The sequence below is a fragment of the Lepidochelys olivacea genome (assembly GCF_965140295.1).
Source record: "Lepidochelys olivacea isolate rLepOli2 genome assembly, chromosome: 7".
In the NCBI taxonomy this organism is placed as follows: Eukaryota; Metazoa; Chordata; order Testudines; family Cheloniidae; genus Lepidochelys; species Lepidochelys olivacea.
The window spans coordinates 43,444,276-43,458,860 of NC_140417.1; the positions used below are offsets into that span (position 1 = coordinate 43,444,276).

Sequence of the window (14,585 nt, forward strand, 5' to 3'; positions counted from 1 at the left end):
TAGCTCATCCAGCTCAGGAGCACCCTCCTCTAGCCGGTTTCTCCCCTGCCCTTACCTGCCCTCTGCAGTCCCTTTATCTCCACCAATTCAGGCCCCACATCCCTCCGGGACCACAGTGCCCCTTACCTTGGGGTGCTGCCCCGCTGCAGTGTCCCCACACTCTGGGTCTCCCTTCCCAGGGGAACCCCCGAACTCCCTACACCCACTTTGCCTCAGTGGCTACTGCCAGTCGTCATCTAGCCCCTTCTGTCAGGGGCAAACTGCAGTCTGAAATGGCCACTCATCACTGGCAAGGGGGTTGGACCAGCTGCCTTTTCTTGCCCAGGCTGCCTCCCTGCAGCCCTAGTACCTCCTCAGGCCTTTGCCACAAGGCCTCAGCCTGGGAGGTCGCCAGGGCAGAGCTCCCCAGCTCAGCCTGCCCTTTCCCTGTACTGCTCTGTCCAAGGTACCCCTGTCTCTCCCAGGCAGCTAGGTCCTTCTTGCTCCACTACTGGAGCAAGACTCACTTCCATCTCTCTTCAGGAGCCCTTCCTATAGTGGCCCAGCCGGGCCCTGATTGGCTGCCCCAAGCCCGCTCATGATTGGCTCCCCGGGGCAGCCCTTTCCCAGGGCTGTTTTTAACCCCTTCCAAACCGGAGCGGGGTGACTGCCCCGCTTCATCCTAATTAAGTGAATAATATGCAATTCACTTTCTATATAATGTTACTAATTTTATATACATGGATATGTTTAAAAATGGAAATTATAGTTAACAGGTTGCCTAGATCAGTGTTGCTAAATAATTTAAAAAAAAACCACCCTCAAATAGATAGTGAAGTTGTTAATTAGATTATTTTTCAGCTGTTTTAGATAAATTGTGTTTGTGGTATGTATATGAGAGAGTGCCTGATTCTCCATCCTGTTACTTCAGACTTATGCCATGAAATTACCCAAGTATCAAGCAGGTGCCACTGAGTGAACAATCTCATCTGCTCTATCTATGCATATGGCACATGCACAGTTTACCTAAACTAGTTAACACCCAAAAGAATAACTTTATTCTCTATTTTTGAGGGGGTTTTCATTTTTATTTAACAAATTATAATTTGAACCTCAAATTATATTTTATTAAATAGATGTTAAAGTGAAAACATTTTGTACTGAAATGATGTACTAAATGATTCATGTAACTGAGGCTCATTCAATATGACACTCTGACATACTGTATGAAGAAATTAATATGTGAAAAAAATGGTTTTGAAGGACATAAGGTAGCGGCACACAGAACATAATTGACACAAAGCAACAAAAACAAGGAAAATGAAAAGTTAAGCCACCTAACAGTAATACCCTATAATCCTCCATCCACAATCACATTACCATTACTACAAATACCATATTCTAGACCACAACTCACAACCTAAATTCTCTCCCCCTTTTACCCTTCTGTTCATACTCGTTACCAGATTATTTTTTCACCTTGCAACAGTAGTTATGGATGTTTTTTGAGTAGTTTGTGTTGTAAAAGCATAGTTTGGGAAAGGGAGGAAGGCAGAAGAGCATTTAAAGGTATATTTAGTACAATAGTGTTGCTAACAACCTCTTGGATTATTAATACAAAATGTTCAAAATTTAATTTACATTTAATCATTTTTATTGTTTCTGTTTCTCTGCTTTTTTTTTTTTTTGAGTCCGGGCAATGAAAATAGACTAATCAATTTCAATTTTATTTCGAGTCAGTTTCATTTTCTTTTTTCTGTGTTTCCAGGATACTGCAAAATTTAGGTTGCAAACACCATAGGGTAATGTTATTCCTTTCAGAATTAATCTTTTCTATTGAATGTTTTGAAAGAGAAGTCTAAGGAAACCTATTTTTTGATATTGGGTTTTGTTTAAGTTTATTTTGACAAAGCTTACACATTTGACCTTAACTGTCCTGATAAAATTCTGATTATGATGGAAGAGCACCCTTCTTAAGAATTGCATAGTCCCATTGAGTGTAGTAGAGAAAACAGGATATGATTGTCTTTTGAATTACACTATACAAATGGTGTTGTTTTTCTTTAAAACGTATGTTTCAACAATTATTTTGAGGAAATACTGTTTGGATTTGTCTAGAAGACTAGTCAGCTGATGATGGATCCGATCCTGTGGCTGTGTCACAATAATGCAAGATGTAAATTGTATGTATTAACTTTTTGTGTTTCAGATCGTAAATGGGTATTTTGTGCATTACTTTGCACCCAGTGAAATGCCAACGTTTCCCAAAAATGTCATCTTTGTTGTAGATCAAAGTGGCTCTATGTCAGGCAGAAAAATTGAACAGGTAACTCACTTCTTAAACACAGAATTACATTTGTATATTTATTCAGTGTCTGTGCTGTTGTATAAAGAAAAGCTGATGAGTCCACTGTAATTTCTAAAGGTGCTTCATGTACCAGCAGCACTATCTCACTCTAGGAAATAACAGTGATGTTCAGTTTTAAAACTCATGCTACTTCTGTAGACATACAACATTTTCAGAGGCTAGAAGCCATCTTGCTCTTGGAAATATGAATATGCAACTTTATTTAAGCTGATCATTTTAAAGTTTAACCACTTCCTAACATGGCTGTCGTCGTAGATATCTCATCTTGATAAAGTTCTAGCTTTCTAACTGAGTTGTTTACATGTGAAAAATTTTGCTTCAGTTTTTTTGTTTTGTTTTCTTTTAATAAAAGTGGGAAAAAATAAGATCACAGTGGAATGAAGCCAGTGGAAGTTTTACTCACTGACTTCACTGGGAGTGGAAGTGGGCCCTACTGTCTTCAGTGGGGGTATTTGCATCAATAACAGTTACAAGATTAGGTCACCTGTAATGGTTTCAAATTGAAAGATAACGTTATTGTGGAGTCCCAACAAATGCCCTGATCCTCCACCTCATATTCCACTTTTCAAAGCCATTCCACCCTAGCCTCGGTGACCAGTCCTTGAAACAAATAGTATTAAAGTGACCAGCGCCTCAAATTCTCCTCCTTCTCCAGCATAAGTTACTGAAATGGTTGTGTAAGCTTTGCATATTTTAGGACCCAATCCTTGTAGCCGTTACTCAAGTCAAATACAGTGGGTGCAACTCCATTGATTTACACCAGGGCTGATTATGGCCCATGCTCTTTACTGTTAAGATGATCAGAGAGAAGAACAATTTGCATAAAAAAGTGATAATGGCACTGTCACAGAAGTTGGTGTTTAGCTGTGCAGTACTGTGAACCCAAAGACTTCCAAAAAAATGAGTCAACCCCCTAAAATTATGAAACTGGCTTAAAATTATAAATTTAAAAAATTGGGGTTCTTTTTATTTGCCTTCTGATTTCTGAAGCTTTACTAAGTTCACTCACTTCGTGTTTTCAAGCTTTAATTTTTCCACAACCCTGGGAATTAGAAATCGTTTAAAATGGAAGCTGAGATTCTCATAAAGTCTCTTGATTCCAGCAGCTGGGAATTAAGAACAACATCAAATATGATGAGACTCGCAATTAAATTGCAAGAGTTGGCAAAACTAGATGTGTACAAGGAAAGTTTAGATTATGTCTCTAATGTATCCTTGACCTAAGGGTTGGATTTACATATCAAGAAATTCTTCCTTATTCAACTATATATGAGCCGAAGTTTATAAATTTGAAACTGCTTACAAAGTGAATTACAATATTTGCACTTGGGTGTATAACGCAAACAAATATTGTACTTGGAATATGTTACGTTCTTCTGAAGAGAAATCTCATTATTTAAAATAAACTATGCAGCAAAAATAAAGGTATCTTAATAAGCTGCAGCTCCATTTTAAATTCAAATTCTGATAAAATACAAAACAAAAAATACACTTTCCCCCCACTTTTTAACAGACAAGAGATGCCCTCCTGAAGATTTTGGAAGACCTCAGACCTGAAGATCATTTTAGCTTAATAACCTTTAATAGCCTGGTTACTGAATGGAAGAATACTTTGTTACAAGCAACTGGACAAAATGTGGAAAGTGCTAAAAGATATGTTAAAACTATTATGGCTCGTGGAGGTAAACATGCTATCTAAATACTTTTAAACGTAGACACTCACCACAGAGAATGTGAAATAACTGCTAGAACAAACTGTTGTTATTAATTTATGTTATATGGTACTTTTCAGAACAAATAAGACATGATACTTGTCTCAAAGAGTTTACACACTAATTTTAAACAGGAAGTACTAGTTATTTTTTAATAAATACTAGGGATGAAAAGGGACAGGAAGACTGGTTACATTAATAAGATCAACTGGCAAGTAAACTGTTATGTGCACATATACAGATGTTCCACTGCAGTTATGAAATGTAAGGTGTAAGGGAGTTTTTCCTTTTTATACGTATGATTGTTTAGAATAGAGCTAGTTGCAAAATTTCCAGTAGAACATTTTTCCTCAGAAAAGGCCAATATGTCAAAATTGAAATGTTCCACAATATTTAATTTTAAAATAATTGAAATGAACTGTTTTGATAAGGTTCACCTTATTAGAATGGAATGTTTCAATTTTCCATTTTGAAAGAATATTTAAAGGTATATTTTATTTTATATAACACATTATAATATATAATAAAATTTTAAAAAATAAACTCAATCTAAATGCGACATTTTAATTGACTTGAAACAGAAATTTTTCAAAAATTTGGTTTCAAAGGAAATTTGGAAAATTGATGTTTTGTTCTGATTTCCAACAAAAAACAAATTTGAAAATCACAGAATTTTCTGTAAAATGGACATTCCAGTTCTCACACAGCTCTATTTTGTAAGCAAAAGGTTAATATAACCATTAGTGAACAGTGATGCCCGAAAGTTTATTTTACTTTCTATTCTTCTGCTATTAATTTTGTTTTACACTTGATTGGATGTTCAGGCCTCAGCATTTGATACCAATGATACCAATGTAGACCGCCAGTGAGCGGCACAATCCTTAGGCTCCTCAAATGAATCCAAGTAATATTTCTTAAATTCTAATCTCACAGATAATAATAATTATTTTATATGGATCTGTAGAGACACTAAAAAAGGGCCCCGTCTATGTTCCTCTTCACATAATTTACTGAAAATACTATCAAAATACCCCTGAATAACTAATGTACAATTCAATATAACCCATCATTAGCAAACCAAGTAACTTAAAAGCTCAAATCATCCTCTGTCTCTAAAAATTCGCCACCTTTTACAATTTCCTCTAATCTTATTTTTTTATATCCAGTCAAATGCCTCTTTAAAACTGAGGTGAACTAATTGAGTTCTTTTAATTGTTTTTAGATGTAGAATCGTGTGTATTTTCTCTGTTGTAGGAACAGATATCAACAATGCCCTACTGACTGCAGCAAACACACTAGATAAGGCCAACTATGCTGAGATATTGCAAGCAGACAGCATTTCCATGATAATTTTGCTGACAGATGGTCAACCCACTGTTGGTAAGTTAATCACAGTAAGGCAATTCCCCCTCCCCTAATTATGCATCTTTTACGTTCACATTCTGGTAGTTGTCATACATGGTCTGTATACTAGAAAACTCCTGCCCAGGAGTGGGGTGGAAGTTCTCACTTATTCTTGGTCCACTGCAGAGAGGCTACTTCTACAGACTATACGTGAAAGGAGCGTGGAAAGAGCTGAACTTGAGATGGTGGCAATAGTCTGCATGTTTGAGCGTACACCCTTTGACAAGAAACACAATCTAAACACAATCCCTTGTGCAATTTATAGTCTGTGAGAGGTGAGGCAGGCTAGCTATGAATGGTTGAAACCTGAAGGCAACATACTTGAAGCTAAACCATGGGCACACATCAGTGCTGCATTTGTGTAGTATATGTGTGCATCCTTTTGGGCTTAGGTTACAACACTTTCCCCTCACTTCTCAAAATCTGACTGTATATTTTAATAGTACCGTTTATTCTGTAATCTTTTGTGAATTTTGATGTTAACTAGCAACTCACTGTGATATTACAAGATGGGGGGATTATGATGTGAGAAAGTAATTAAACAGCTAATTCTGATGACACAATTAAGCAATTATGACATGTGAGAAACATGCACCAAGTTCAGCTGAGTCCTTAAGAAACAAAATATTCTGTTTTCATGCTAATTTCCTTAAGCAACTAGAACTAGGAAAGAAAACATTGAAATCACAGGCCCTGAAATAAGCAGAATTGTTTCTGAACAAAGATTTTCAAAGTTTTGCATGAAGCTTCTCTTCAATGACTGCAAGATAGAGTCAACCCATGACCCCCTATATATGCAAAACCCATAAGTGGTAGGCCTGTCTACTGACTCTCATAATCCAAATGAGTTTTTTTTTAATTAAAAACAAAATTAAAAGATTAAAAAGATGGGAAAATTAACTTTGTCCCATAATATTACTACGTAAATTAAGATAGTGCTGGTCTAGTAGTTAAAGCAGGAGACTGAGAGTCTGAAGACCTTAATTCTGTTCCTGACTCACCATGTGACACTAAATCAATGGGATTGCTCACGTGAGGGAAGGTTCCAGGATTGGCCCCTTGTGATTTTGAATATCGTGTTGAATGAAAAGCTTCAATCCAGTGACCACAGTGGTGTGGCTAAATGGGGGCAGGGAGAAAACCAATGAAGTTTTTAAATCACAGTTTTCATCTGGATTGCACACGAGCTAATTTATTTTCTCTCAGTATGCATGTATAATTTCTGTTAATGTCTTTCACCTCCATCCCTGTGCCTCCACCTTTGTTTGTATTGCATCTGTCCAAAACAATTTGTAAGTTCCTTGGGTTGGAGACATGTCTAACCCATGTATCTTGTAAAACACTGTCTGCAACTGGAGTGATCTGAAGAAGAAGAATAGGTGTTATATGAGTGCATTAGGTCTCTCTGGAGAATTAGACCCAGTAACTGAGAAAGCAGAGTGGTATTTTCATCCTCAACTAAGCAGAATTCAACAACTTTTTTTTTTAAGTTTTACTTCTGTAACCCTTCTGCCCGTCAGAGTTGGCAGCAACAAGGGCCGGGTTCAATATCTAGGGGTTCCATTCCAATAACACAATGCAAACCGGCTCGAGCCCCCACCCAGTGACCTGGGACAAATATATACCACCCCCGCTGGGCGCCTCCAAGAGGCAATACTTCCCCTCTTGCAAGCACATAGTCTGAGTGTAGCAAAAGCCTTTTAATAACAGAGAGAAACAATGTGGCATTATGTTGGGGAAACACCACCAACAGGATTCATAACACAACCCATGAGCAAAAAAAAAACCCACCCCAGGCAAATTGGGGCATGCCCTTTTCCCTTTGGTTCTTGAGTCCAGCAACCCCAAATCACCCAAAGTCCCAAAAGTCCCAAAAGTCCAATGCCCCAAAAGTCTCTGTCCCTGGTCAGGGCAGCCCCAGAGTTCGAAAGTTTATCTGCGGAGCTTTACCTCCCAACCTGGGTGGAAATGGGACAGGGGTAAGAGGCACCTTACATGATCTGAAGCTGACCGCCCCATAGCTCCATAGCAGCGCTCTGCTCCGCCAGCCGCCCCACAAACTCCTTCGCTCAGCTGCGCTCCGCTCCGCCAGCCGCCCCACGAACTCCTTCGCTCAGCTGCGCTCCGCTCCGCCAGCCACCCCACGAACTCCTTCGCTCAGCTCCACAGCCCACAAGCAGCTCCTGCCATCCACACACTGCTCCGCGTCGAACTGCTTCACCAGCCGTCCCGCAAACTGCTCCACAATATATCTTCAGGCTCCCCCACTACTTAACACAACACTCAGTGATTTCAGCTCTTAGGTGAATTCAGCTTGTAGTAGGGGAGCCCCAGTGCTGGTGCACTGTCAGCCCAAAGTGAGCTCAGCAGCTTATAACTAGACTTCTAATGAAATCAAAATTAGCTCTGATATTCCACAGTAGAGAGAGGAGGAAGTGCAATTAGCATGTAAGGCCCTCACCAAGGGGCCCATGCCACCAAGTATTAATACTTGCCCCCAGCCTCTCTCCATTCACACAGTTTTGGAACCCCTGACCCTTGCCTAGCGAGTGCTACTTAGTTGATGGTGAATCCCTCCATCATAACAAAAGGCCACGTACAGTTCCAAGCACAGTTCCCATAATCAGGGTAATAACAATTTATTCTTCCTGCCCCAATAACAGAGACACTGGGGATCCCACAGCAGCCAAAGTGACCATTTGGGCAGCTATGATCTCATTCTAGGCGTGGTGGGTGTGCCTATGCAAATGAGATCGGCCCCTGAAGTTCTTTTCCACAACTTGCCACACCTCACCACCAGATGTCAGGGTGGAGCTCATCCTGACACTGCTTACACTTCTTTGAGTAAATTTCATAAGATGTTTTTGAAGCAAAATTTTCAGTACATCCCATTGCTGTCTTTCTATATTAAAAAAACCCTCTCTCTGTATACACACACACACACACATATTCTCTCCTCACACACACACACACACACACACTGTATTTTCATTTTTTTAATAACAGGTGTTCAAGGTGTTGAAATAATTCAACAAAATATACAGAAGGCTATCAAAGGAAAGTATGTCCTCTATTGCCTTGGCTTTGGTTTTGATGTCAGTTACAAGTTCCTTGAGAAGATGGCCCTCGATAACGGAGGAATAGCTCGTCGTATATATGAGGACTCTGATTCAGATTTGCAGCTCCAGGTAGGGTTCTGTTAATAATTTAGGAAACATACTAACTAGTTTCAGAGGAGCAGCCATGTTAGTCTGTATCCGCAAAAAGAAAAGGAGTACTTGTGGCACCTTAGAGACTAACAAATTTATTTGAGCATAAGCTTTCATGAGCTACGTGCATCCGATGAAGTGAGCTGTAGCTCACGAAAGCTTATGCTCAAATAAATTTGTTAGTCTCCAAGGTGCCATATTAACTAGTGACTCTGGCCTATTTAAATCAATTAAAGGCATGCCAGGAAACTCTTAACTGTGAGACCAACACAAATGAAAACCTTTGTGGACTCTCAAAGAGAGAAAAAAGTGGTATCAGTTTTCTCCTCAAATTTTGTGTCCAGATGAAATGCCAGTTTTGAGAGTGAAAATGTTTGTGGCATACGGGGCCAAATCTTGAAATTCTCCCATCTCTCCTGGGCAAATGAGTGAAAAATTATAATTCTGTGCGAAGGGATGAAATCTGTCATTTAGTGCTACAGAAAGGTTCATTCTCTAATAGAAATGATACTGTAGAAATTTTGATCCCTGGTTCAGATTTTTTAGTTTTATTTATTTCTGTTTCTAAAACAAAAAAGATAACTATCCAAAGCTCTAGGCAACCAGCCTGTAATTTGATACACAGCACGGAAGCACATGGGTCAAGCTCAACTATAAACTCTCACCAATAAAACTGACCTGAAAGTTTTCTGAATGTTTGAAAAAGTTTGATCCATTCTCCTCTCCATATGCCTGCATTTTTTACTTCTGGGTAAAAAGAAAAGGAGTACTTGTGGCACCTTAGAGACTAACCAATTTATTTGAGCATGAGCTTTCGTGAGCTACAGCTCACTTCATTGGATGGCTCATGCTCAAATAAATTGGTTAGTCTCTAAGGTGCCACAAGTACTCCTTTTCTTTTTGCGAATACAGACTAACACGGCTGTTACTCTGATACTTCTGGGTAGATACTGAAGTACCAAATTACCATGAGAAATATAGCTTATGTGGAATTGCTTGTCTGATCAGAAAAAGAACTTCACTAACCCTTGCCAAAAAGGCTTATTTTGTGAAGTTTCCATTATGCAGATCCAAGTGAATCAGATATATATATATATATATGTGTTTCTGTGTGCCCATCTGAACTGAACCTTGGAACCTATTGAAGTTTCCCCTCATCACTAATTAGAATGTGAAATGTAGTCACCCATAAATCCTGGAATTAAAGTAGCACACTGGTGAAACAGAATTTGTGATACCACAGGTAATCCACCAGATTCCCTGTTTCAGAGTGACAGCCGTGTTAGTCTGTATTCGCAAAAAGAAAAGGAGTACTTGTGGCACCTTAGAGACTAACCAATTTATTTTCGTGAGCTTACTCACGAAAGCTCATGCTCAAATAAATTGGTTAGTCTCTAAGGTGCCACAAGTACTCCTTTTCTTTTTGCAGATTCCCTGTGTCACTATCCATGGAAATCCAAATCCCTGTAAATCCAGTCATATATACTAATAGACTAGGCAGAGTATAAAGGAAGTTTCTAATATACTTTTGTAGGAAGAGAAAAATTAACACCAGACTTTTTGAGATGTGTTTAAATATTTGATAGGTTACTTACTTAGAGTTAGTTATACAATCATTTGGTCTCTCTCTCTCTCTAGGGCTTTTATCAAGAAGTGGCTACTCCCATATTAAAGGATATTGAAATACATTATCCAGAAAATTCCATTCTGGAATTAACTCAGAACAGTTTCAAACTGTTTTTTGATGGTTCTGAAATTGTGGTAGCTGGAAAAATTGACAATGAACTTGACGTTTTGCCAGTGGAAATTCAAGCTCAGTCAGTAAGTACTTATAAATTCTGTGAGTTTTCTACACAAAGAGAAACTTGTACGTATACTGTAAGGGACATATTCTTGAAATGTCTATGGTCTTTTCTGTACATCAATAAAAGTTTTTTAAAAATATCTTGTATACAGTTTATGTTCACCTCTACTTCTGATATGTACGGACCAGAGAGAAGTCCTATCGGTCCATAAAGTATCACCACATGTTCTAAACAGTGGTTTATTTATAAGGAAGAAGAAATGTCAGATATGAGTATAATAAAATCCTGTAATCACTAATATGGCACAAATAGAGCATCTATTATGTCCTATGAGCTGTTCCTTCTTTTAGTCTTCCTGGAGCTTCTGAAAGTTATTCAGTTATGATTACAAATTATTTCATGGGCATTTGAGATCTAAGTTGTTATATTCCATTGAGGCATATATCTTGTTAAAATATTTTAATTAATCATGTAAAGAGTGAGATTTTTTGATAATTCTAGCAGCTAAATTGAGAATAAGATAACATCCATCTTCCACAGAATGTAACTTTCTGATAGTATGGATTGATTTATTATAAATAATTGAATTTAAATAGTTTAACACTAGTGCACTTTAAATATGGCAGAGCAGTTTTATTGTAAGCAGCTGCCTGCTATCCAAACACTAAGAAATTGCATTGGGGAAAAAGTATCCTATAGCTGACATCAATTTCTTTTGCTTGGTCTCTTTTGGAACTTTTAAATATATTTTTTTTAACTGGGTAAGGCCTTGAAACTTAAAAATATTATTGTCTTTAAATTATCTCTTGAGGGTTAGTCTCTCTCTCTCTCTCTCTCTCTCTCTCTCTCAGCATACCAGTAAGCTGATTTTTAAGGACGAAGCAAATGTAAGAGAAAAGGAGGAGGTATTTCAACATCAGAAGTACATTTTTGGAAATTTCATTGAGAGATTGTGGGCTTACTTAACAATTCAACAGCTGCTAGAAAAATCGTAAGCTAATAAACTAATAAAATCCTCATGTTATGTATTATGAATTTATAAACTTCTTCATGAAAACAAACCATAGATTCTTTATTCACATGATGGGAAAGGGAAGTGTGAATATTCCTGCACATAGCCTTAAAAATATACCCAGTGAAAAGAATACTTCAGTACTGTATAATAATGATCCAATACTTTGCAGTTTGTGACAGTGTTATATGCTGCTGTGTTTTGGACTATTATTGTGAAATGTTATAGTATTTATTTATATGGACTATACTGAACTTCCATAGTACAATCAAGTATATATCCAGTGTAGGTGTTGCCAACCACAAATGATGGAGGTATGTCCATAAAGCATGCATTTTCAAGGTCCACTTGTATGTTTACTGATACAGCAAACACATGAGCATGGGCATAATTGTACAGGCATGAATAGTTGAGTTATCCTAATGGGATTACTCATATTTAAAGTTACTAGAAAATCTCCTGGAGAAAGTTTGAGGACCCCTGACTCATAGTCAGCTGAAAAGTTCACTTTATTTTTTTAAGACATGAATGCCAACATTAGTATTTCAGCTCAAGAGGAACAGCAAAAAAACCTGCATGTGGCCCGAGCTTTGGAGCTGTCTCTGAAGCACAGCTTTGTTACACCTCTCACTTCCCTGGTGGTCACCAAACCTGATGATCAACAGAAACTCCAGCTGGCAAATAAACCGACTGAATCTGGTAAATTCAATTTGGAATGATACTATTTCAGTTACAAACAATACAATCAATAGTTGCAGATCTGTTATCTCCATGATCCAGTTTTCGGTGGCAGTGATGTAAACCAGGTTACACAATGCAAGTCTAATTTCAGACTCGCATTTAGTTTTTTATTTTGAAGTAGAAGAAAAAGGACAATATAGGTGGAAAATGGATGCTACTATTTAAATGGAGGGGGAAGTAGTAAATAAGTAGTTAATTACATGAATTAATACTGAGCAAATGCTTATTGCTGAAATTCCTTCCCTGCCCACTTCAAGAAAATCTTGCTCATTTCTCTCTATGATTAAACTGAAACTAGGAAGTAAGGGGCAGAGGCTAGAAAGAATGTCACTTCTTATAGGGCTCTTGTCTACTACATCTACAATTCCCTTAAAACAAATTCTTTACCATGGTAATCAGACAATGAACCCCTCCTGTTTCCCTCAATTTCCTGTTTACTGAAACACATTTGAGTACATCAGCAACTGGTGGTTGAAGCTATGATCCTAATCTGTCATCACTCCTCTGTCTAGATAATGAGAAGTCAGGATTTACTGGCTTTTCAGGTAAGTGATCTCAGCTCTTCAAGTAATTTTTCCTTAATTGGCCAAGATTTTGAGGCCTTCCACTCAACTTCATAGCGTTTCTCTGCGCTTGTCTACATGGGGAGGCACAGGAAAATTAGCCTGTCTGTAAAGTGATAACTTTTGAATGCTGCATCTGATCAATTTCAAAATTTCAAGGAATGTTCTAGGCATGAATGAGCTCAGACTTATTGATAAAAAGAAAAGGAGGACTTGTGGCACCTTAGAGATTAACAAATTTATTTGAGCATAAGCTTTCGTGAGCTTATACTCAAATAAATTTGTCAGTCTCTAAGGTGCCACAAGTCCTCCTTTTCTTTTTGTGGCTACAGACTAACACGGCTGCTACTCTGAGACTTATTGATATGGGGGAAAACTGGAAAACCAGAAGGGGGAAAACAGGGGACACATGGAGCTTTGTCCATCTGTTTAGTAGAGCCACAATTTCAGGCACTTCTGCAGCTGTCTGTTGGTCAAAGAACTGGTTGATAGTGCCCATTAACATCTTCCAGCATAACAACACCCTAACTCATCTCTGACCATCCCAATAGAGTTTAACATGTTGACACCCTAAATGATTTATCCCCCAGACACAATGAAAAGAAATAATAATGGTGGGGGAAGGGGGAAATTGCAGGGGAGTCCGGTGGGGCCAAAAGAGCCCCTGGCACAGGGTCGGGGGTGGGTGTTGGTGAACCTGGCATGGGGGGAAGGGGAGAACACAGATGGCCTGGCATGGTGGAAAGAAGAAAATGGGAAATTAGAGGGTATCGGTGAAGGGGAATGGCTGTGCATGCAGACCCTTGCATGTGGAGGAAAATAGCAGACCCTGGCAATCTGACATGATGATAAGAGACTCTCTCCAGGGGGCAAGAGGGGAACACAGAGCCCCTGGCATGAGAGAGGGGGACATTCCAGAGAGTCCCAGAAATAAAGGAGGATGAGGAGGTGACACACAGGGAGCTTCCAGGGGGAGAATAGAGGGATGCAAGGAAGCATTGCAGGACGCAATGAGGTTGGCCTACAGTAGAAATGAAGTGTGTATTCCCCTGGTAGTTTCTAGAGACACATGAATAGGCTCAGATTTGGTCCTATTAGCTGTGATATATTAAAATGAGGTTTTGGTTTTTATTTGAGGAAACATTTACTGGGAAATGTATAATTGAAATAGGGTAGAATGTAAATTATGAACAATAGAAGGGCAGCAACCTCCACCTAGGGAATGGTGAGAATAATCTAGCCCCCAAAGTAGGAAGTCTCTCTTTCTAAAGCTTTTAGGGCTGGTCCTGTAGCCTTTACTCATATGAGTATTAAGAGTTTAAAAAAACTTTTGAAGTGATAAATGGCTGTATTTTTTAAGTGATTTTTGACTCTATTTTCTGCCACCAGGAAACAAACGCTCAAAAATCCATAAAAAGAAAGTCCTAAGTTACAGAAGGCATCATGATGAGAGTATGTGTAAGTTATCTTACTTTTCCAACTAAAGAATTTATTTCTTTAAATAATAACCTAAAGTATTCAAACATTGAAATCTCAAGTTAGTGATGCTGATTGTAGTGAAAAATTAGACATATATTTTGTTCTAAAATTGTAGCCCATTTGTATTAAAAACAGTTAAGTTCTCTGAAAGTCGCATGTTTCAAAATGAAAACTGTGGGTTTGCTAGCACATAAAAAATTAATTCTATTAATCGATACACTTCAAGATTTTAGGTCTAAATTACGTAGGGCACGGACAGAACTTGGTGCTGCTTCCACTGAAGTAAAAATTAATGTCAAAGGGAGCAGAATTG

General features: G+C 38.3%; 1 protein-coding gene across 6 annotated transcripts in view; it reads left to right on the forward strand.

Moving 5' to 3' along the window:
- Window positions 1–14,585, forward strand: part of LOC311524115 (inter-alpha-trypsin inhibitor heavy chain H4-like) — a 45,276-nt gene that overhangs the window by 9,058 nt on the left and 21,633 nt on the right. For 4 of the 6 annotated variants that reach the window (XM_084634901.1, XM_084634902.1, XM_084634903.1 and 1 more), the window contains exons 7-15: window positions 2,189–2,305; window positions 3,861–4,029; window positions 5,314–5,439; window positions 8,470–8,651; window positions 10,311–10,493; window positions 11,329–11,468; window positions 12,031–12,188; window positions 12,743–12,775; window positions 14,183–14,251. In XM_084634901.1, the coding sequence (XP_084491027.1) occupies window positions 2,189–2,305; window positions 3,861–4,029; window positions 5,314–5,439; window positions 8,470–8,651; window positions 10,311–10,493; window positions 11,329–11,468; window positions 12,031–12,188; window positions 12,743–12,775; window positions 14,183–14,251 (1,177 nt within the window). The remainder of the gene's footprint in view (window positions 1–2,188; window positions 2,306–3,860; window positions 4,030–5,313; window positions 5,440–8,469; window positions 8,652–10,310; window positions 10,494–11,328; window positions 11,469–12,030; window positions 12,189–12,742; window positions 12,776–14,182; window positions 14,252–14,585) is intronic. The other 2 variants (XM_084634904.1, XM_084634906.1) reach the window with 1 other exon arrangement.